Source organism: Delphinus delphis, chromosome 15 (assembly GCF_949987515.2).
Source record: "Delphinus delphis chromosome 15, mDelDel1.2, whole genome shotgun sequence".
NCBI lineage: Eukaryota > Metazoa > Chordata > Mammalia > Artiodactyla > Delphinidae > Delphinus > Delphinus delphis.
Window position 1 is genome coordinate 71,901,542 of NC_082697.1, and position 24,296 is coordinate 71,925,837.

Genomic DNA, 24,296 nt, shown 5'->3' on the forward strand with positions numbered 1-24,296 from the left:
GCCAGGTGCCAGATGAAGAGCTTTAAATCAGTTACCTCTCCTAAGGGAAGATGTAGGGGATTTGTAGGGAGCAGGGGTGGATGAGCTGACCCCTTTGCCTATTCTATCCACACTGAGATGACACCACCAAGTGCTGTGGGCTAAAGACAGCCCCCCGCCCCAACCAGCTCAGACTTGAGTGGAGCTACTGGTCACCAATGCAACTCGAGCTGGAAGGAGACAAGAGCTCATGGGGCCAGGGCCCAGTGGGGGAAAAGGAATAAGACCCTAAAAAAGCTTCAACCCTGCTCAGGAGGGGGAACTGCTGGCCCATTTCACAGATGAGGAAAAGATCAGGGAGGTTGCATTCTCGTTGCACAGTTAGTACATCCAAGCTTCTCTCTCTACCCCGAGACTTTTTTGCTTCCTCAGCAGAGACCAGGCAGGCCTGGCACCTACAGCTGTACCTGGGTGGGAGGGCTGGTGCACCCTGCCGCCTCCATTTGTGTGCCCAGACTGATTGTACCTGGATCCGTCCCCCAAATAAGGGCTCCTCACTGGTCATGGGGGAGGGTGAGAAGGGGGCACCCCTTCCTCCATGCTCCGAAGACCCCAATTCAGAAGCCCAGGGAGGTGCTCCAGTTCCTATGGCCCTGGTGCAGTAACTTCCTCTCAGATCTGACACCCCCATCCGAGAAGGGACGCATGCACAGACACCACGTGCAGGTGTGTGATTCAACCAGCAGGTGGCGCCAGAGAAAGCCTCCCAAGTGCTGGAGGTGGGGAAGCCAGGATGGATACACCCACAGCCAGAGGGTTAAGACTCCAGAACTCCCAGGCCAAGCTGGGGTCTGGGACGAAAGGGCAGTGAGAAGAGATGGCACAGGAACCATCCCAAGGGGTACAGGCCCATCCTGTCACCTGTGGCATCATCTCCCCCAGCTGGCGTCTAGGAAAGCTGACTGCCGAAAGGATGGTCTGGCTGTTGAGCCAGATTTGGGGCCCACACTCCCATCAGCCTGACTGGGTTAGTCTTCTTCCTGCCTCAGTTTCCACTCCACTTTACAGATGAGGGTAGCCTCTAGTAATTATCAAGATTTCAGGGGTATCTCTTCCCCACCACCATTAAACTCCCTTGTGATGCGGACTTATGGCAACAGAAGAGGGTTTAAATGCCCAGAAGTGTCCGTTTTATTTGGCAGTGCAGTAGGGAGCTAAGGCATGACCTGGTTGCTTCCAAGAGTTAGAGGGCCAGCAGCGGAGGGGAGAAGCAAGCCCTCTTGGGCACTGGGCGCCGAAGCTGCCTTCTTGGTTGTGGGCTGGGCCTCAGACCCGAGCCCCAGCAGACCCAAAGCTGTGTTGAAGAGGTTGATGGGGGCAGAGCCGTCGGTGATGAGGGCTGATTTCAGGCCCAGGCTCTGGAGCAGTTTTACCTGGAAGGAGCAAGAGGCAGGCGAAAAGATAGTCAGACCCTGGTCCCTTCTTATCATCCCCTCGGCCGCCTCTCCAGGGTGGGCTGCCCCCCTCTCTGGTCTGACATTGTAGCCCAAGCCATCCTCATAGGACTAGTCAGTGACAAGCAAGGAACATAAGGGGAGCCTGAGGGTTGCATCCCCTCCGAGGCCTCGCGGGCCTGAAAGCTCTGGGAGCTTTCAGCCAGGTTGCAGCCGTCCAGTCCTTCCTATTCCTTAAATGCACCAGGTTTCATTCTTTGCACCTGGACCCTCTCCTGGGAAGCTCTTGTCGACTCTACAGAGCACTTAAGTATCCCCTCTTCGGAGGGGCCCTCCTTCCCCAGCTAACCTGACATGTCACCTCCCCCTTCACCATATCACCCTGTTGACTTCTTTCGAAGGGCTTGTCATAGACTGATGTCCCATCAGTTTACTGCTCTCGCAGGAGCTCCCACTCACTGAGTCTAGTGCTGTGCCTGATAGGACACCATGCTTGAATGACATGGGATACAGAGACAGTCCAAGTTACCACCTCCCCTCGCCCCTCTGTCCCCGACATTTTTCTAGGTGTTGTGTTTGCCTCCCCGGCTCTGCCTTCTTGGTTCCAAATATGGTCCCAAGACATACACACAAAGACATATACACACACACCCATGCCTGCACTCTCCCCCCACCTCACCTGCATCTCCGGTCCTGCCACAGCAAGGTCCCTGATGGTGCTGGGACCCAGGGCCTCCGTCATCTGCTTGAACTTCTTCACCTCTACCTCAGCCAGCTGCTGGGCCTTGCTCACCTCCAGCTCCAGCTGGGCCCGGGCATAGATCAGTTCGAGCTCTCGCACTTTCTTTACTCGCTGGAGCTCAGCCTCCTGGAAGGGGAAAACCCAGCATTCTTTTCATCGTGTGGCCCCTGGACATGTCCAGCAAGTGCCCCAGCCAGCAAGCCTGAGGGAATTCAGATGGAGGGGATGGAATGGTAAACTTACCATCAGTTAGGGGTGAACCCCGGCTATGCCATCTTTTAGCTAGTGACCCTGGAGCCCCTTAATTCAAGCCTCGGTTCCCTCCTCTGTAAGATGGAGAGAACTCATACCCTTAATGGGATTTCAAGCATTAAATAAGATCTTGCATGTAAAACACAGGCAATACCTAGCATAAAGTGGGCCAGTGTTGGAGCACATGTCTGTAAGATGGGCGTAATCATCGTCCTTACCTTCAAAGCAGGTATTAAGTGAATTGAAATAGGGCAAAAGACTTTGTAAACCACAAAATATTTGGACAGGGCTTTCTGTTGGGGTACTTGGTTTCCCACATGGCTTCAGGGACTGCAGCGATCGGGCTTCTTCCAGACCCCAAGGCCACACCCTTCCACGGGCATCTCCCCCACTCACCGTCTCAATGGCCAAGGCCTCTGCCTTGAGCTTGGCCTGGAGCACGGCGCCTTCTCCCTCAATGCGCGCCGCCTCTGCTCGGGACTCGGCCTCTGCCTTGGCGGTCCCAGTGCTCTCCACTGCGGTGCTGGAGACGGCGCAGAGTCAGAGAGACCCAGGAGAAAGCCCAGCCCTGCCCTCCTCTGCCCTTGACTTATGCTACAGCAGCACGAGGACACCTGCGCACGGACGCACACACACACGCGCATGCACGCACACACACACACCTCTCCCATCAGCTGCTCTTCCAAGACCCCCTGCCATCTTTTCTTCTAGTTCTGCACCCACCTCAGAGCCTCCAGCTCCAAGAGCTCCCTGCGAGCTTTTTCAGCTTCTGATTGGTCTAAGATCTTCTGTCTCTCAAGCCGGCCGCGGGCTGCTTGTTCTAGTCTCTGAGCCTCGTGCCTGGGTGGGAGAGGGGTTAGGTAAGACACTGGCATGGGGCCAGAGCTGGAACAGGTGCTCCAAGGGCAGGGACCACTGGCCCATGGGAGGCCCTTGACGTGCAAATGAAAGCACAGCGTGTGCACTGTGCAAGCCAAGTGTGATTCTAGGTGCAGGGGCACGTGGCTGTGACCGCGACTCCTGCTTTCACACGAGTTACTTTCCAGTGGGGAAAAAAGGACAAGTAAACAGGGATGATTTCAGACGGTGACAATCTCCTTGAAAAATGGGTGCTACAATAACATGACTGGGCAAAGAGGGTGCTGCTTCAGTTGGGGTAAGAAAGAAAAGGGCTCTCCGACGAGGTGACCTTTGGAGGCCAGAAGGAGGAGAGAACATTCTGGGAGAACATTCAGGGAGAACGTTCAGGGAGAACATTCTGGCCAGAGGGAACAGCCAGTGCTGAGTTCCCACCCTGAAGAGCAGAAAGGAGCTGGTGGGCCTGGAGCATGTGAGCCTGGGGAGAAGGCTGGAAGGTGAGGAGGGGGAGGCTAGGCTGGACCCCAGAGTGCCTGGACGGCCACAGATACGAATCTGGGTTCCAGCACAAGCAAGGTGAGAAGCCACAGAAGCAGGGGTGGCATCTATTCCCACCTTAAGTAGCCCAGGCTATCTGCTGGGTAAGGAGGACAGCAGGCTGACCACCAGGGTGCCGTGTTACCCAGGTCCTGGCAGCAGGCTAGAGACAGGGACCCTGGAGAGGTCGGGCCCACAGTGGGCATCGTGGAGAGCCGGGCCCACAGTGGGCATCGTGGAGAGCCGGGCCCCCAGTGGGCATCGTGGAGAGCCAGGCCCCCAGGCCCCACTCACCTGGCAGCTGCCTCCTGGGAGTTGGTGGTGATCTCAATGGCCAGCTGGACGCTGCGCTGCAGGGCGTCCCGGGTCCTCTGGTCCACGGGCTCCACTGACTGCACATCCACACTGCTGACCACCAGCCCATTTTGGGGGAAGACAGCCCGGTCCCGGGGCTGGGGCAGGGCCATGCTGTCAGACCCCTTGGTTTCTGGTGTCTCAAAGCCAAAGACAGCAGCGCGAATGATGCGGGCCGAGTTCTTATGGAAGTCATCAAAGGTGACAGAGGCCACGGCCCCTCGCACCCGGGACGCGATGGCCTTGCAGGCATCACCCACGAAGTCGGGCACTGAGAAGAGCTTGGCCGTCTCTTGGGGGTCCTTCCAGTCACTCAGCTCAAAGTGCCTGTGAGCAAAGACAACTCTCTCACCTTCAAAAAGGACACTGAGGGCTTCCCTGGTGGCGCAGTGGTTGAGAGTCCACCTGCCGGACAGGGGACATGGGTCCGTGCCCCGGTCCGGGAAGATCCCATGTGCCGCGGAGCGGCTGGGCCCGTGAGCCATGGCCGCTGAGCCTGCGCGTCCGGAGCCTGTGCTCCGCAACAGGAGAGGCCACAACAGTGAGAGGCCTGCATACCGCAAAACAAAAAAAAAAAAAAAAAAAGGACACTGACACCTTCACCTTCTGTGGTTGGGAAGGGTCTCACGATAGAGAACGCTAATTAGCATCTGCTATGTGTCAGGTGAAGTCCTAAGAAACTTACATATTCCCATTTTATTTGCTCAGCCGCCCTATGAGGTGGGAATGAGCATTACCCCCATCATAGACAAGGAAATAGAGGTCCAGAGAGGTTAAGCGACAGACCCTAAGTCACACAACAGGTGCCAAGCCAGAAAGTTGAACCCAGGCAGTGTGGCTCCAGGGTCTGTGCCCCCAAAGATATCAGCGCCCATCTGCCTTTGTCACAGTCCTGGCCGCTCAGGCAAGAGGTGAGAAGCGCGTGCTTGGGAGTTGTGGAGTGCCGCTTCTGCACCTGACTTGTCTCCCCCAATCCTCATCACTGCCATTTGAGCTCTAACTACGGACCGGCCACAGTTCTAATTCTCACAGCATCCTTTCCACAGCCCCATTAGGTTGATGGTTATGTCCTTAGCGTCATTTTGCAGACTGGGAAACTGAGGAAAGCACCCAATACTTGCCCAGGCCCACAGCTAGCAAACGGCAGGGCTGGGATGCACACCCATCAGCCTCAGAGTACTTGCTCTTGACCACCCGGCCACTCCCACCAGTTGGGTTTGATTCATCTTTTTAAACCTTGTAGTTACACGTTTGGCTGAAGTCACGCTAGGAGTTTAGCTGAGGAGTGTCCTCCTGCCGTTTTCCCCCACATTCTACCCCCAGGTGAGCCCTCATCTTTCCTGTCGCTCCCCCTGGGCATCAGACTGGATTTGCATGGACCCCTGGGTTTCCTCCTTGACCGTGGCTTGGAGTCAGGCGTTCTGCCCTGATTGTGAGCTCAGCACTCGAGGCGGCATCTCTTCTCTTCAGGGTGCCCCCGGGGCTGCACCAGCAGGGGCCCTGGCCCTCCCCTCTGCCCCTTACCAGTTGTAGGCAAGCTGCAGCTGGAGCCTGGCGTGGTCTGCGGTTTCGATGGTGATGACGTCCGTGAAGAAGTCAGGCCCCAGCAGCAGGCAGAGCACGCGGCGGGCGTGGGGACACTTGGGTCGCCCAGCCGAGAGGGACAACACCGTGAACTGCTCCTCGGGACCCAGCGACACCAGCTCTGGCCCAAAGACCACGCTGCAGAGGGAGCCGGGAGTCAGAGGCCCGGAGAGGCCCTCCCGCCACAGCCCCACACGGCGCAGCCCCCAGGCCGCCGCTCACCGGGCTCTCTTCTCCCGGTAGTCGTACACCTGCACCGCGGCATTGTGGGGTACACGGTAGCTGACCACATGGGTCTTGTTCCGGGGAGCGGAGGGCCTAGGAGTCTTGCATGTCTCTTTCTCACCCCTGTCCGCCAGAGGGTCCTGCCCCTTGTTCAGCAGCCCCTCCACCCCCGGAGGCAGCTCCTTCTCCCACAGGACTTCATCCTGGGTCAGCATGTAGGTGCTCCCGATCACAGCACGCACCTCGAGAGAGCAAGACGAGGAGGAATGTCACCGGCAAAGGGAGGAGGGGAAGAGTCCTACCCAGCATCCCTAAGGCGGAACTGGTCCAGGAGGTAGGACAGCATCGTGGCTAAATGTGGTCTCTGGAAGGAGGCTGCGTTCAAGGTCACTCTCTGCAAGTTCTTTCACCTTAGGCAGCTCTCTCACCCGTGTGCAAAATGGACCTGATAGTGGCAACCTCACAGGGTAGAGGAATGAATGACATCTCACATGTCTAGTGTCAAGAATTTGGCGTATAGTAAGTTCCCGATATTATTTCTTCTGGAATCTTCCTTCATGGGGCAGCCTGGAGGGCATCCCAGGGACAGATGCAATCCTAGGAACTAGGTAGTACACACTAACATTTCCTAGGATTCTGAGCTCTGCTTGTAGGTTGGATTCTTAAAGAGGTTGGAGATGTGGTCCTAGGTCTGACCAAGATCAAGGTTTAGGTGAGAGGCAGAGAGGAGGGATTCCACCAGGAAAAGGGTATGGGAGGGAGGTCAGGTCTTACTGTTCCTAGGCCACATCCCAGTCAGACCTTTATGCCGGAAGCCAGATCTGCACTGGGGACTAAGTTTCCATCCTGAAATCTGGTTCATCTTCTTGCTTGAGAGCTCTAACATTTGAAATTAGATATTTAAGACAAAGGGAAGGCAAAAACTCCAGAGAATGCCCTCATATTTAGCAGCCGGCTGGCTTGGATGCTACTAGCGACACTGTTGAATCCCTTCTGTCACCTCCACCATGCATCTCCCCACCAGCATCACCCACTCGCCCAGACCAAGCCACCACCAGGGCCACATGGCAGGGATGGCGCCCATCCCTCAGTGCTTACCCTTCCGGTTTTGACGTCCTGCACGTAGATGCCCTCGTTCTCATCCAGCGGGATGGCCTGACGCTCTTCTACCACCTCCACCTTGGCAGGTGGCACGTACTCCAGGGGTCCACGGATGAGCCAGCGGTCCCCCGCCTGGTGGGAGACCTTCTCCTCGCCCTCCCCCTCCTCCAGGGGCCGCAGGGCCCTCAGTAGCAGCCCCTGCTGTTCCGACAGCACATATACGTTCTGGATGCCTCGTTCCAGCTTCTCCCCGGGCTGGAGGAAGAAAGACTTCTCTCCCTAGTGGGGAGAAGCGGGTCAGGAGCAGTCGCCACCCAGGGCTGTGGGTGCCTCTGATGGTACCTCCTTCAGCTCCATGTGACCATGGGCTTATGCTGAGGACAGGAGCCCCCAAAAGCACCCTCCCCACCCTTATGTCATACAATGAATCATTATCTAGACTGTGAGGCACTCTACAAATGCCTGTAGATCTGGTCAGACCTGCCCTGGGACTTCCCTGGTGGCGCAGTGGTTAAGAATCCGCCTGCCAATGCAGGGGACACGAGTTCAAGCCCTGGCCCAGGAAGATTCCACATGCCGCGGAGCAACTAAGCCTGTGAGCCACAACTACTGAGCCCGCATGCCACAACTACTGAAGCCCGTGCGCCTAGAGCCCGTGCTCCACAACCAAGAGAAGACACCGCAATGAGAAGCCCGCGTGCAGCAACAAAGACGCAATGCAGCCAGAAATAAATACCTTGATAAATTAAAAAACAAAGAAAAAACCTGCCCTGAAAAGTTCTGTAAACTGTCAAGGTCTGGGTTCTCACAAGCTCAATAGTTAAGAATTAACCTATTATTGCTTTATTTCTCCCATGCTTTGTTGCCTTGGGATGGTGTAGTCCAGAGTTGGTAATCTCTGATCTTTGGGCCAAATCTGGCCTGCTGCCTAGTTTTAATATATAATATAAATACATATATGCGTATATATATATATTTGATATAACCCACATATTATAAAATACACCTATTTAAAGTATACAATTCAGTTGTTTTGGAATATCCAGAGCTGCCCATCATCACTACTCCCTAACCCCAGAACATTATCGTCCTGAAAAGAAACCCTATATACACAGTAGCAGTTACTGCCCAGCCCCAGCCCACCCACTACCTGTTCTGGACATTTCACGTAAACGGAATCATACAATATGTGGTCTTTCACGTCTGGCTTCTATTGCCTAGCATGATGCTTTCAAGTTTGTCCATGTTGTAGCACATATTAGAACTTCATTTTTGATTTTTACATTTTTGAATTATCTCAAGAACATGAGTGCCCTCAACCCCAGAAAGATTACCCATCATTCTTTTGACTGATATTCCATGGTATGGATACACCATATTTTCCATCCATTCGTCAGCTGATAGACTGATGGGTTGTTCCTATTTATTCTACCTCCTGTTTTTGCAAATAAAATGTTACAGGAACACAGCGGCAGTGGTTCGTTTACAAGCCGTCTACGCTGCTTTCACGGCACAACAGCAGAGTTCAGTAGTTGCAACAGAGACCATATGGCTCACAGAGCCTAAAATACCTACGATCTTCACAGGAAAGGTCTGCCCAGCCCTGCTAGTCCCACATATAGTTCAGAGAGGGGATGAGGTAGAGGATGCGGAGAAGGGTAAACCAAGAGATTTGTTTGACGCAGGATGACCAAGTTTCCAGAACAGAGGGATGTGAAATATTAGAGGGAGTTTCCAGGTTTACAGACACAGTGCAGGGCCAGGGAGGCACTCACAAGAGAGGCCATGTGTGACCTCACGTCAGGGATGCCAGAAAGATCAATGAGACAGTGTCTCAAGGGATAGAGACAAGTGTGTACAGAGGCAGCAAAAACAAGCTTGGTGTTTCTAGAACATGTACCGAGGGTGGGAGGAGGGCAGGGACTGGGGTCCAAGGGCCTTAGGCCACTCCAAAGGCATTCACCTCTGGGTGACGTGGAGACACTCACCTTGACCACACGCTTTTGCCCCAGCTGGTTTTTGCCATCTGGTCCCACCGGGTCGAGAATCACACAGTAGTTGTGGGGACCCAAGGTGGTGATGGACACGACCCCCATCACCTCCTCATAGACATCTGGTACGTGGGCGTCTGTGTCCTGCGTGGTCACCAGCCACTCCTCCCCAGAGCGGCGGGTCACTCCCCTGAAGTCTCGGAAGTTCTGCCGCGCCCGGAGGTGCAGGGCTGTCTGTAGAGCGAGATGTCGGGGGGTTTGAATAAACCCACCTCTAACTTCCTTGGGGGATCTGGGAACCCTACTGGCCACTAAATGATCCAGGTCTAAGTGACAGTGTCTACCAATCCAAGAGGACTTCTTAAACCCTTTCAGGTGACCCAGGACACTCCTCAGGTGATCTTATTTTCACATTCTCTGACACCGTTCTCTGCCACTCTGAGAGTCTCCCACCCAGGGTCCTCCAGAGCACAAACCTTTTCCGTAAGGATCACAGCATCCACCACATCGAGAACCTCCTCAAACACTGCGGGAAGGTACGCACCCACGGAACGGACCAGCCATTCTTCTCCTGGGCCAGGGGCAGAGAGGCAAGGGTCAAAGGTCACCCAGCCTGTTCCCCAGCTGCCCCTCCTGCAGCCTAGACAACAGGGGACCTGCAGAATTTTGTGGGCCACTTTGAGATGCCACTGCCCCTATGCTCAAGGCCTGACAGGAGTCATTGTTTTCCTTTTTTGAGGCCAGAGGAAGACCAATCCCTACCTCAGAAAGATTAAAAAAAAAAAAAAAAAAAAAGCCCTTCCAAGTGCCCAAGTTGCTACATTCCAATACTCTGCTAGGCCTTCTCTAAGCTCCAAAGACCGACTTTTTTCCTTCCCCTAAAATGGGCAGAACTGCCTCTATTATAGCTGCAGAGGTCATTGAGCCTACTGGAGAAGCAAGAGTGCCGGGGGGAAAGTTCCAGTCTGGCCCTTCCTGGCCATAAACCCAGGCCTCAGTGATGTCATATGGAAAATGGGAGTCGTGGTGCCTCAAGGTTGTTGGAGGACTAAAGAAGTTGCCGTTTGTAAAGCATTTGAACCGCACCTGGCTCAGTAAGTACGGCCTTTGTGAAGACCTCAGTTAATACATCACATTTGTCAAACACAATTGCTAGTTGTATATGAACACCTGCTTTGCTGACCTAGAAACAGACATGGCCGCTGCCCCCAGCTCATGGTAAAGGGTTGGGGGGAAGGAAGAGCCATGTCAGCATGATCATGATCACAGGATCCGGGTAGAGCCTCCTGAAGGGGGTGGGGGGAAGCAGCAGGGGGCAGCCCAGAAGAGCTGGCAAGAGATACCAGGGAAATATTTCCTCCAGGCTACAAGTGGCTACCCCCAAACTTCCCCACTTCCCCTGTGGTCAAGGCACAGCCTGCCCACCCCCACCCCCCCACCCCCACCGTCAGCATCCCTTCAAGACCCCACCTGTCACTCTCTCTTTCCCCTCCCGGTCCCAGCATTCCTTGCGGGCCCTCAGCCGCAGGGCCTGGTTCTGCTTGATGACTGTTGCCTGAATGATCTCCACAACCTCCACCTCCTTCCGGGGGATATACGTGCCTGGGAAGGGAAGATGAGATGGGTGTTGAAGGTCAGGAGATATCAGTGCTAGAATGGGAGGGCAGGAAACCTCTGACCCTGAGCCGGCTGGAGAGGAAGTACTTACCAGGTCCTTCAAATAGCCACTCATCTCCTGCCACCACCTTGTCTCCATTCTTATCCTCAAAATCCAGCAGCGCCTTAAGATGGAGGGCGGTGTTGGGCAGAACCACCTGCAGTGGGGTGATGTCCTAATAGGGGAAGAAGGGGGGTTGCGAGGTATTCAGAGCTGGGACCCCTGGAGTCAAACCTGACACCGTGAAGGTCAGAGTCCACAGCATCAATCTCTCCATGTCCCAAAATAAGACTCCGAGTGGAATGTACAAGGTAGGTGTGGCCCCCAAGCCATCTGGTCTGAAGAGCTAAGATGGAGTTGAGAGCAAGAGGCTGCCACTGCTGATGGGCCAAGGACACACCTTCCTCTGCAGAAGTGCTCAGATCTTGTTATGAACTAGAAATCCAGGTGGGAAACTGGGTAGAGGGCTTGATGGGAGATGTGGGAGAAACATCTGAGAAGCTGAGTAAGTGAGCATCTCATGGCCCAGTGTGCACTGGGGCTCTCAGGAAGTATAAGGTGGTGGGAAGGTATAAACGTCTATAACAGGCACATTTGAAGCATGAGGCTTTGTTTTCAAGGTTGCCTCATGGTCACAAGACAGCCATTGTACTCCAGCCATCACATCTCCTTCCATCAGGAAGGGGGACCCAGCCACAAGCTGCCAAACCTTTTGTAGAGGTTTGTACAAATATTTTCTACAAATAGGATTTCACTTGATCTTTGATCCGAGGGAAGCAGGAAGGCAAGGAAAGAGGCTCATAGAGGCTAAGGGACATGATCAAGGTCACACAACTAGTAAGGAACAGAATCAGGATTTGAACCTCAGCCTTATTAAAGGTTACCTGCCACTCCTTACTCCAACTAGAGTAGCCCCCTGGGAGGAGAAGCTCAGATAACTACTTCACCCACCGACCACACTCTGGGTTGGAGAGGCAGAGCTGGAGGTTTCCTGCCCCTGCAAGCCTTTGCCTGGACACCTTCTCTGTGCACTCGGCTGGTTGTGGTGGAGTCAAGACATACCCCCATCTTCGTGGAGTTGAGGTTCCAGTGGGTGATAAGACAAACACAGACCAATGCCTCCAAGCAGACTGTGGACCGGGTCAAGGGGAAGAGGTTGCAGAAGTCCAGGTGAAGAAGTTGGGAAAGGCCCTCAGAGAGTAGCATTTGAACTGGGGCTCAGAGGAAGAGCTGGTTTTTGATATAAAGGTGTAAAAGGAGGAGGAGGAAGGTGTGAGCATTCTGGGAAGAACATGTAGTCCAGTATGGTTTTCATTTCTCACATCTACTCCATCGTCACTTCCTGTCTGTCCACTGCAAATCCAGGTCTGCCTTTATCTATCTCTGCCACACCCTCACCTAAGCCGCCAACACCTCTCGCCTGGATGATGGAAATATCTTCCTAACTGGTCTCCTGGCTGCCTCCTTTGTCTCCTTCCAGTTTGCCCCGCACACTGTTACAGGCTTTCAGCTCGAGTGACTAGGTCCAGTAGTATCACCAAGTGAGACTGGGAATATGGGACAAGAACAGATTTGGGGGTAAGGGGAAGTGTTAGGCTTGGATAGCCAGTATGAGGCGACTGTGGGACATCTAGGAGAGGGCTTCCTATAGGCAGCTAGGGGACTCACAGCCTGTAGTTCCCAGCTAAGGTATAGAGTTGGGTGTCTTCAACACAGATGAAGTGATCAGGCCATGAAAAAAAAAAAAAAAAAAGAAGGCACAGGATATTCAGGACAGAACCTGAAGGCAGAGGGGACGGGGAGAAGATGGAAAATAAAGACATCCACAGAGTAAAACACAGACAAATTTTAGTAAGAGGGCAGATCAACAATGGACATGGCTGAGAGCGTCTGTGAGACACAGAATGACAGTCCACTGGGTCTGCACTTAGGATGTCTTGGGGTTTTGCCAAAGTGGGATCAGCAGAGGTGGGGGGCCAGATGCAGGCGCTTGTGAGGCAACAGGGCAGAGAACATCAGGTACAAGTTGTCAAAGTAAATAGGAAAGATTGTAAAGCAACTATACCCCAATTAAAAAAAAAAACTAAATACAAAAGAGAAAGCAGATAGCTAAAAATTAGATTGACAAGGCCATTCATAAAAGCCCATACAAACTTAGTGTGCATATCCTGGGACCCAGAAATTCTTATTAGTTTCTACTCTTAAAACAAAAAAGAAACTAGGGCTTCCCTGGTGGCACAGTGGTTAAGAATCCGCCTGCCAATGCAGGGGACACGGGTTCGAGCCCTGGCCCAGGAAGATCCCACGTGCCGTGGAGCAACTAAGCCCGTGCGCCACAACTACTGAGCCTGCACTCTAGAGCCCGCGAGCCACAACTACTGAAGCCCACGTGCCACAACTACTGAAGCCTGCGTGCCTAGAGCCCGTTCTCTGCAACAGAAGCCACCTCAATGAGAAGCCCGAGCACCGCAATGAAGAGTAGTCCCCGCTCGCCGCAACTAGAGAAAGCCTGAGCGCAGCAATGAAGACCCAACACAGCCAAAAATAAAAAACAAATAAATAAATTTATAAAAAAAGAAAAAAAAAGAAACTAGCATGCACAAGGGCACACACACACAAGGATATTCACCACAGCACTGTTTTTCCTTATAAATTGGACACATCCTAAATGGTAACTCAGGAGAAGGGCTGAACCTCTATCACATGGAATTACAAACAATTAACAAGAAATGACTTACGCACCAAGATGAGAAGTTCATTCAAAATACACTGGCAAGTGACAATGTGCTAGCTCTTATGCAAATAAGTTACAACCAATACTTTTTTGGATACACACTCACATGGATGCACAGACGTATCTGGAAGTGTATACCCTGAATGGATGACAGTACATACCTCTGGGGATGGAGAGCAGATACTGGTGGTGGAAGTCAGAGAGGACTTTACAGTCTCATGAATGCATTCTTTAGATGAAAAGTGTGAACAAGTAAGCCTTCAAGGCCAGAAAAGGATGGAAGAGGCAGAGCACGTTTATTGGCCAAGAGAAAGGCACCAGTAACAGAAAAGTTAAAGGCAGGAGAGAGAAGCTCTAGGTGGGGATAAGATCAAGAAATAGAAGGATGCATCTTCCTGGGTCCACGGATGGAGGGGAACCTCCTAGAGGCTCCAACAGGTAGAAAGGAGACACAGGGAAGGAAAGGGGACACAGACCCAGATCCTTCCAGATGGCCTCAATTTCCAAGTAGGTGACCAAGTTGTTTGAGAGTGAGAGAGCAGAAAACAGGAAGAGAGCCGAGAATGATCAATATTTAGAGGCATGCAGGGGGGAAAAGAAAGGAGAGAAAGCTGGTTGGGAAGGAAACATTAATGAGCAGGGCTTGGGCTGGAATGAACCACTTATCCCACTAGCTACTTATAATACTGTTGGGGTGTATCTACCTGAGTGAGAGGACAGAAAGATCAGGTGGGGGTAATACCGATCGAGGACAGGGTGTGGGCGCAGGTCTAGTGCACGAAGAGCGTGTGTTAAAACAACAGGGTTCCACTGGGGCAGGGAGAGACCAGGAAGAGAATCTGAGGGACAGGAGAGAAGTGGGATTCAAAAGCCTGGAGGCAACATGACAGCACAGGAGGACTAGGAAGGGGAGACTGATGGTTAAGGAGGAGCTGGGTTTAATTTCAGAGGCGGGGCAACAAGGACCTACTGCATAGCACAGGGAACTATACTCAACATTTTGTAATAACCTACAAGGGAGAAGAATCTGTAAAAGAGTAGATATATACGTATGTACAACTGAATCACTGTGCTGTACACCTGAAACTAACACGACACTGTAGATCAACTTTACTTCAATAAAAAATATAAATATTTTAGCTAAAGAAAAAACTTCAGAGGTGGGGCAGGTGCGGGAATAAACCACCCAGTCCAGAGTGGACACGGCACTGGGCAGGACTGAAGCAGAGGATGTGAGGGTCAGACTTGAGGTCAAGAAGGCCAAGATGTTGACAGGGTTATCGCATGGACATTAGTGAGGCTCCCAGGAGGGCCGGGGAAGGGAGGCCCGAGCCAGGTGGCGCCTCAGTGAAGGGAAAGAAAGTGGTGTGGGTAGGGGCCAGTGCCTCCAAGGAGGGCGAGTGCCGACTCTCTGGTAGAAAAGGAACATATTGGTGGCACTGGGCTCAGAGGAAGGGAAGGCCCTGCCCTCCTGGCCTGGAGCACGTGGGGTCTGAGAATAAGCTGCTGTGAGCCGGGGCTGCCGTGGAAGCAGAGGTTAAAGAGGCAGCGATGAGGGAAGTTCTCTCCACCCTAGGGAGCTTTTAAATGCTGGTGCCCATCCCCCAAAAAGGGGGGGTGCTTTCCCTGGCTGTCCAGTGGTTAAGACTCCATGCTTCCACTCCAGGGGGCACCGGTTCCATCCCTGGTCAGGGAAATAAGATCCCACATGCCACGTGGCCAGAAAAAAAGAAGTCTGGTTCCAGACCACCCCCCACAGTTCCCTCCAAGAGAGGGATTTAGTTTGTCTAAGGCAGAACCTGGATGTGGGTGATTTTCAATTTGTGACAGGTTGGGACTTCATAAGAGTTGCAAAGAATAGTACAAAGAATTCCCTTACCCCCTTCACCCCGATTCCTTAAGGGTTAACATCCGAATCATTCTTCATCCCTTAGTATCTCCACACACATTTTCCCCAAAGTGCCGGCAGCTAAGTGGACAGGAACGCCTCAGCGCTCCCGGGTCACGCTCTTACGCTCCCAGGATCAAGAAGCACTGCTTAGTAGAGGAGCCCAGAGTGAACAGTGTAAAACGGCAAGGAGGTGAAGGTAAACAAACGTTATAGAAATGAAGGTGGGGTGCCCTCTCACTCCGGCCCAGGGCCTTAGGGCAACATGGACGAGGGCCTGGCTGGCACTCCAGGTCCGCGATGGCTTCCCGGGGAGCGGCCACAGGCGTCCCGAGCCTGGGCCTCACCTGGTCCACCACTGCTGTCACCGCCCACCGGCGTCTGGCACTGTTTGAGAGAATGAAATGCTTACTCTTGGCACAAGTCATTTAGTGTCAGACTGGCCAGGAGCTTCAGGCAGGCTCTGGAGCCTGGAAGATTAGGTCCGGAGATGGGCCGACAGCTCTCAAAGGTCTGACCTGGGCATGTGAAGAGGAAGGGGATGTTTGGGGAAGGTGAGTGGAGGGGCAACAAGTCAATTCTGTCCCAGTGAGAACCAGCAAATGTCACCTCCCACCCCCTCCCATGGCCCCAGTTTGTTTTCCCTCCAGAAAGCAGTGCTGAGCCCTAGGTCAAGGTAGCAGGACAGGTAGAGTGAGTACAGGGAAGGTGAGCAGGTACCTTTTCCAGCACCTCCCCTGGATACAGGGGGAAGGGGTCCTGGGCCAGCCGGATCTCTAGGTCAGCGTGGCGGAGCCGTACTTGTCCCGTGACGTCGAACAGCACGGCGTTCTGGGCGTCCCGGGCCACCGGGTTGGTTACTGTGCAGTAGTGGCGTGGGGGGATCGTCACCATGTGCTTGGGGGCAAACAGGACCCTGTTGGAGGGTGAGAAGCAGTGTGAGGACCCAGGGGACCCCCCGTTCCTATTCCCGAAGGAGGCGGCGAATGGGAAAGAAAGCTTCCTGTCACCCAAGCCAGAGAACAGGAAGGAGGAGATGGACGATCATGGCAGCCAGGCTACCAGGCCCTCCTTGGCCCCAGGTGCCCACATAGCCCGGTCCCAACACCAACCTCTCATTGTCCTGCCGGATGTAAGTCTTTGGCCCGACCTCCACGCGGGACACGTTGCTGTTCTGGTCCAGGACATGGATGTAGTGGTATGGCGGGATGCGGATGATGGACTCTTCAGTTGCCATGGTGACTCCTGAGCCCAGGGAAGCACAGAGTGTGAAAGACAGATGGGGAGAAGACAAAAGATGAGTCCAGGGGGCTTGGGATGAGGTGGGCATGAAGACTGGCTGGCGCTGGGGAAATGGGCCCTTCCTCCTCCGGCTCAGATTATGCCATCCTTCACTGTCCCCACACCCATCTGTTCCTTTCTTCCCACCCAGGGCAGCCCATCCAGACCTCATCCCTGCCAAGAGATGCTTGATGCAGTTAACCACAGAAGCCCAGGGTTCTCCGCCAACTCCTTTCCCTCATTCCCATCTACTTTACCTCCCCCAAGCTTCCTGAAGTACTGGGAGGGGCTTAAGATCAAAACTCCCCCAATCTCCAACCCCCATAGCGTAGGAGGCGGAAGCACAGCAAGCTAGGAGAGGGGGTCAGCCTCTGGCGGTGCTGTGTGTCTTCCCCAGCACGGTGGGGGGCAGAGGCTCTGAAGAGCTCCCTGGCTCCTCCAGGGGCAGCCTCCTTTATTTCAGGGGATCCCAAGGGCCCCAGCTGTATGCAAACATTAGCCCATAGCCCAAGAATGTTTGCATGATCTTTGCAGCCCTCCCGCCTTGCACTTTAAGCAATCCTGGGATGAACTGTTTAGACGTGGGCCGCCTCTCAAGGAAGGGGTCCCTGATGGAAATGATGCTCCCATAGAATCAGCTGGATTAGAAACACCTCAAAGGGGACTTCCCTGGTGGTGCAGTGGTTAAGAATCTGCCTGCCAATGCAGGGGACACGGGGTCGAGCCCTGGTCCAGGAAGATTCCACATGCCGCGGAGCTACTAAGCCCATGAGCCACAACTACTGAGCCTGCGCTCTACTGCCCGCGAGCCACAACTACTGAGGCCCGCGCGTCTAGAGCCCGTGCTCTGCAACAAGAGAAGCCACCGCAATGAGAAGTCCATGCACCACAGCGAAGAGTAGCCCCCGCTTGCCACAACTAGAGAAAGCCTGCGCGCAGCAAAGAAGACCCAATGCAGCCAAAAATAAACAAATAAATAAAAATTAAAAAAAAAAGAAACACCGGAGTATTCTAGTCCTTTCCTCCCCAGTTCTCTGTGGTCTGTTGCCACCTGTGACTCCCTGCCATCATGGGTAGAGGTGGGTGGGAAGGAGAAAGCGAGTGAATGAGTACTGCATTCTGTCCACCCCCACCCTAACTGCTTCTGAAACCTGGCTGGTTACCTCCAGTGCTTGGCCTGTTCAGGAATGTCACACCACCTACTTAAACCCCATCCCTGCCTCCAGCATGCCTTGGACTTTGGACATGTCCCCTGGAGTCATACAAAGGGAACCAAGTTTACTAAGTGATTCAAAGCCTTGCCCTCGAGACTTTGGTCAAACTTTTTTTTTTTTTTTTTTAAGTTTTTGGCCACGCCTGCATTGGAAGTGCAGAGTCTTAACCACTGGACCACCAGGGAAGTCCCGGTCCAACATTTTTGAAGCCACCACCAAAAAGGAGTGGTACCCCATCTAGTCCACCATCCATACAGCTTCCAAACTGGGTGACAAATGTGAAGTGAGAAGGAGGAAGGGGGAGTGGCTTGGCACAGGAAAAAGAGGCTGGAGCCACAAAATTACAGAATCAAGGCCCAAGAGTTTTACTTGATCCACACAATCTGTAAAATTTCTTTTGTTTAGAAATTGTGAGTTACCACAAACTTCCAATTCCTGCTTCTCTTGAAGAATGAGGAGCCAGGCCTTACATTCCCACGTGGCAAACTGACGAGAGCCACATAGCAGCCGAGCCCTTTAGACGGGCCACAAGCTTTCCTGCTTAACCACAGTCCCCACCACTCCCAGTTGTCTTACCCCTGGCGCTGATGCGCTCACATCACCTGTGTGGCTCCTCTCTAAAACCTTCCAACTCAGCATCATCCAAAAGGACTTTCTACAATGATGGAAATATTCTTAATCTGTGCTGTCTTTGGACTGACCACATGCAGCTATCAAACTCCTGAAATGTGGACAGTGTCACTGAGGAACTAAAATGTTAATTAGTTAATGTTTTTTCAGTTCAAACTCATTTTCTTTTTATTAAAGTCCAAGTTATGTTACATGGTTTGGTACTTAAAGGAAAACTTGTTCAAATAAGGTAATATGTTATCATCAATATTTCCAGGTGATTGTTTACAATCGAGTGGCACTATCAGTAAATTCTCGGGAATCCCATCCATGGGGTTTACACTTTGTCAAGACCCAGTTCCTCTGGAGTGGAGATTTTCAGTTCTTTTAAAGTTGGTCTAAGTTCCTGGATGACATAGGGGTAGATTTCCTTATGAGGTTCTGCTTTGTCCTTAACAACCTCTAGGATGCGAACTGCACTAGCAAAATCATTTAAGCGTCTGCATGTCTGCAAAGCAACATCAATGATTTGGGGCTCTGGAACCAGATCACAGCCAACAATCGTGTTCATCCCTTTACGCAATTCCCAAGCATCAATATCTGGCTTATTGAAGTATGTCACCCAGCGAGCAGCAAACTCCTCCATCTGTCTCATGTGACCCATGGGAGTAGCAGCGAATTGACTGGGTAACAGCGGCGGGACCCGGGGGGCTGGTCCGGGAGACTGACTGCTGCTACCGAGCAGCGCCGCGGCAGGCAGCAGTGCCTAGCCTAACAGTGATGGCGGCACGCAGGTTAAGGCTGAGAAGCCGGGTGTGAGCTCAAGACCGCTCGGGAGCTCGTGTTTAATTTTAATTTAGTCAAATGTGGCTGGTTGATCCCATATTAGACAGTGTGGATCTAATTAGTTGAGTCCCAGGTAGGGACAATGAGTCATGCAAGGCCACACAGCAAGTTGGTGGTACCATCAGGATGAGAATCCCGATGGAATGCCTGGTCCTGTTTCTCTCCAGTGGCAGTGCAGTACAATGGTGAGGGACATGGATTCAGCCAGACTACCTGGGCTTATTTACAATTCTGATTTGCTGCTTTGCCTGGTATTGTTTCCTAATGTCTTACCTCATTTTCAAAGAGGTTACAGTTTTGATCTGTTTTCTTGGTACACTTTCTACATCAGGGGGTTATTATTCTGCTCCTCAATTCTTTTTCTTGCAACTTTGTATGGGATTTGACCTTGATACTTTTCTGTTGCCTGTTTGTCAAGTTAATTTCCCTTAACTTTTCTAATATCAGAGCTCCCTCTTCTGTTGATTTCAGGGAGTGTTTGAAAATCCAGGTGCTAGTCTTCTGCTTTCTGTTCTCCCCACTCTTACCTGGACCTTGGCTTTCCTTCCTCTCTACTGCCCATCCTGCCCGGCTGTGCTTCCATTCCCCAGGAGAGGGCCCCCCAAGAGCACCCCACCCCCACCCCGGGGCTAGGACTGCCTGGATCTTGGTTCTAACCCTTACTGGATGGGTGATCTCAGACAAGTCCCTTGCCCTCCCTATACCCGTTTCCTGGCCTGTGAACTGGGGATGGATAGGTCATCAACCCCAACGTACGAGGACTGAGTTAATCATAAAGCACTTGGAACAGAGACTGGCTCTTAGCAGCACTGTGTGTGTGGCTTACAGCTGAGGGCCAGCTTCCCTATCCAGTTGGAGGATGTGACCAGGCACCAGAGGCTCCCTACCCCATCTGGCATCTCGGCCTTAACCCTCACTTGTTTACAGATCAGGAAGGTGGCAGGTTTTTGTGTCACCCCAGCTGTGGGCCTAGAATAGCAAAGGAGCATCCGACAGCCCAGTGAAGCCTCTTCCTGGTTCTCTGCAGGGCGGAAGCCTGGCCAGGAAGCCAGATGGGGGAGAGGAAGGGCTAGGGCTGCAAGAGGAGGGTCTGTGCAGCCCCACAGGGAAGATTTAAACTCTAGAAGGCCACACGAGGCTGGGAAGCAGGCTCTGGGAACAGCCTCCAATGGCTCCTTTGGACGATCCCTCACCCCCTACAGCTGAGGCCTCTCGACCATCTGTCACCCCAGCTGGGCCTAGTCAGGGGGGCCGAGAGCTTCGCCCAGCTCACTGACTCAGCTGAGAGTCATCCCTAAAGCTAATCAGGCTGGGCTCCTGCCTTATTCCGAGGCCATGCCCTTGCCAGCTACCCTTGTTTCGGTACCAGGACCCTGTCTCACATCCCTGATCACCCACCTACCCAGCCCTAAAGCTGTGCCTTCCATGTAAGTTCACCTGCTAAGTTCACCCAAGAACAGGTTTTGCCTTTTCAATCTTGCCGTCCCCAGAAGTGAGCCTCACGAGAGGCCTCTCAGACCAGGGAGACCACCCGACTCAGGCAGCATGATTTAGACTTCCGTGGTTTACCAGATAACGTGTACAGTTAGAGCATTTCACTTCCAACATACCAGGGCCCTCAAAAGACAACGGCTAAGGACCATGTTGACCTTTGGAAGGTCCTGCCCAGCCCCGAGTTTGGCCCCAACTCCCTAAATTCACCGACACCTCCCTTCAGTGTCTGCTTCCAAGATCTGCCCCGTAGTCTGCTCTCTGGTACCCGTCCAACCTTGCCTGATCACACTGATCCTCATGTGTTATGAGGCTCTTGGCAGAACCAGCCAACTTTTACCCGAAGTCCCAGAGACCAGTGGCTCCCCCACTGCATCCCACACACCAAGAATGGAGGGATGAACAGAGAACAAAACAGCCTGTGGGAAGCTGGCTTCATCCTCCAGTGAAGAGGCAATTCTGGCCCTGTTCTGGCTCAAGAGTAAACTTGCTAGAGCAAAATTCAATTAATGAATGAGTCATATCATTACATATCAGAGTTTCAGTGTCAGTTGTGAGTGGCTGACAGTGAATCTTAAACAGCAGATGCCCAGGTGACCAGCCACACTGGGTATAGGTCTGCAGTGTCGGCATCACCTGGAAGCCTGTTAATAATGCAGAACCTTGGGTTCCCCCGACCCCAGAGCTGCTGAATTAGCCAGCATTTTAACTAGATCCCCAGTGATTTGGGCATACCTTAAACTATGAGCAGCTCTGGTCTATAAGAGCCTCTCAACCCTGCCTAGCTGTACATCAGAATCACCTGGAGATCTTTTCAAACCACCCATCTCTGGGGATTGATTTAACTGGTCTGGAGTGGGGTCCTAGCATTGCTATATAGAAAAGTTCTTCCACTGACTCTAATATATAGCAAAGACTGAGCTCCGTCACTGCCGATATGACCTCGGGCCACGTGCTAGCCTCCCAGCCTCTCTTAGACTGGAGTGGGAATAAAAGTGACTGTTTCCTGGGGTTAAAGGGGTTAGAGACTGGAGCATGTCTAATACACAGCAGGAGGGGTTAAAGGGGTTAGAGACTGGAGCATGTCTAATACACAGTAGGAGCACAACCATGGCCTGGAGGAGGAAGACCAAAGATGAACCCAGATGGCAAACTGTTCCTCAAAAGCAGGGAATGTCATGTATTTTCCCCCAGCTCCTCACCCTCAGGTCCAAGTAGACCCCCAGCCAGCACAAGTCCCCTTGTCCCAAGGCCTGAGCAGGCCTGAAGTTGGAGGAAAGGTTGGAGACAGCCTTGCCACCATCACGTCTATCAAACTTAGGCTTAGGAAAATGCACAGGAAATTCAGCACAGACAGGGAACTCATCTTTGCAGTTTCCCTTCACTGATTTTAAACATTCTAGTCTTTGTTTAGAGAATGCAAGAGCCACATTTCTCAGGGACTGCAGAGAGGCTGTTTTTACCAGACAGCTTCCCAATTTAGGGAAATGATTTCCTGCTTTGGGGGACTATAGTGGAAATTCTTGAGAATTTGTTTCACATAAATCACTTCTTTAGTAGCAGCAAAGTTTTAGGACCTTTTCTTCCTAGGAAAATCTTATCTGAGCTCTAGCCCAACTGGGCCACTTTTCGGGAGCAGCAGCTTTTTCTGGGGACAGAACAGCCCTGCCAGCTCCGGATGATGCTTGTCCTATTTCTATCCTACCTCCAGATGCTGCCAATTAATGCCAGTCATTGAAGGCAAAGATTGGCTAGATTGGAAGTGACCCAGGAACCAGGTTGCAGAACCTCTGTTTTCTAAAATCGCCCAATCATAGGACTCAGCTGGTCGTATTGACGCCCAGGCCTCACCCCAGACGCACTAGGCTAAGGTTTCCAGGAACGACTCTGGAATTTCTATCTTTGGCAAGTGCCCCCCCATAACAGCTCCCACTTATTAAGAACTTAATCTGTGCCAGGTATTGTGTTAAATGCTTTTAATTAACTCATTTCATCCCCATAAGAACCTACAAATTAAGGAATTTGCTCAGGATCACACAATGATCAAAGGACGGAGCTGGAATTCCACCTCAGGTATCATGACCGCAGAGCCCCCAAACCAAGAAGTAGTGTGGTCTCCGGCAAAAATGGCAATAAGATTCTAAACTAGAACAAGGACTTACGGACCTGGGAGGAGCTGGGTACTCTCCAGGAGATAGTGCCACTGCAGTTCAAAGGTATTTTCGGTAACCTAGGAGAGCAGCACCCAACAAGGAGGCCAGAGTAACCTTAGAGCTCTCTGGCTTTCCCTGGGCCAGCCATTCAAGGTGGCTGCCCCTACGTGCCCATGGCTTTAGAGAGCTGCCCTGTCCAGAAGGCCTCACCCTCAGGGGAGGCAGAGTATACTGTGTGCCAAGGGTGGAAACAGGCAGAAGCTTCTGGCAGTCAGTTGGCACCCGTGACAGCCAGCCTTTCTCCCCATAATATCTAGGAGCCCACCCAGACAGGGAGCAGAGAAAACAGGGCACACCTGCCTCTACTACTATCCCCCAACCCTCCATGCTGCTAAGATCCCCAGAATCTTAGAAGCACAGTGGGTCCAAGAGAGCTTCCTGTTTTCACTTCCCAGTCCCAAAAAGAAAAAAAAAGAAAAAGAGCCTTGCTCACCAAACTCCATGCCTCTGGAAATCAAGCCTACCTTAAGATTACTCTGCCGATGATTTCTCAAATGATCAGCAAGGCCCTGAGTGGCATAGCCTATTACCAGCTGGCATAGCCCTGAGTGGGGTAATAGGAAAGCCTCGATGTCTGCAGAGTTGAGGAATCTCAACGGGGACGAGTCACATTTTCAAAGCTCAAAGGGACAGGCCAGAGCTCAGGTCCCCAGGGGGAGTCTAGCAGGGACCAATCTCACTCCAGGAGGGAATCTAAATGGACCCCTTAAGTTTCCTCTGCCCCTACTGCTGATGGGGGAGCTTAAGGTCAGAGAGGCCTGAGATTAGGAGGGGTGAGGGTGTTGGCAAGATGACAAGTTGATCTATCTTTACTTCAGAAGCCAGAAAAAACTCCAAGGAAAGCAAAGCCTCCCAAGGCTAAGCTTCCACCCATCTTCTCCCGGTTCTGGTTCAGAGACCACCTGCCCCAGATGAAGCAAGCCCTAGAAGGCAGGACAGAGCTAGAGAGGGTCTTGAAGGACACAAGGTCCCACCAACTGGTTTGGGGCTTTGAGGCTTGTATGAAGTACTCACATCCAGAAGTGTGGCTGGCTGCAACAGAGTCCTCAGATCAGGAAACTCCTTCACCCAGCCCTAGAGATGACTTCCCGGCAGGGCAGGGCAGACTCAGGGGGTGAGGCTTAGGCATTTAAAGGGCCCTTGCAGCTGGTTCTCATTTGTTTGGTTTTGTTTTTTTCTCCTCTGGGCTGCTTCTACTGCAGCTGAAGGCACTGCAGCTCACTCAGTGCAGGAATTCCCACCTCAGAGCCAGCTGGCAGCACTGGCATGAGACTGGGGAGGGTCCT

General features: G+C 52.5%; 1 protein-coding gene across 1 annotated transcript; it reads right to left on the reverse strand.

The window, feature by feature from the left end:
• Positions 1–1,159: 1,159 nt before the first annotated feature.
• MVP (major vault protein) lies at positions 1,160–24,144 on the reverse strand. The gene is made up of 15 exons (XM_060032060.1): positions 24,025–24,144; positions 16,469–16,601; positions 16,077–16,272; positions 10,786–10,909; positions 10,548–10,679; positions 9,554–9,648; positions 9,075–9,311; positions 7,084–7,365; positions 5,983–6,227; positions 5,701–5,898; positions 4,117–4,503; positions 3,151–3,267; positions 2,824–2,950; positions 2,113–2,301; positions 1,160–1,412 (listed from the first exon to the last, which is right to left on the reverse strand). Exons 2-15 carry the CDS (start codon positions 16,591–16,593, stop codon positions 1,194–1,196), a joined length of 2,673 nt encoding a protein of 890 aa, XP_059888043.1. The 5' UTR covers positions 16,594–16,601; positions 24,025–24,144; the 3' UTR covers positions 1,160–1,193.
• Between the last annotated feature and the right edge of the window lie 152 nt (positions 24,145–24,296).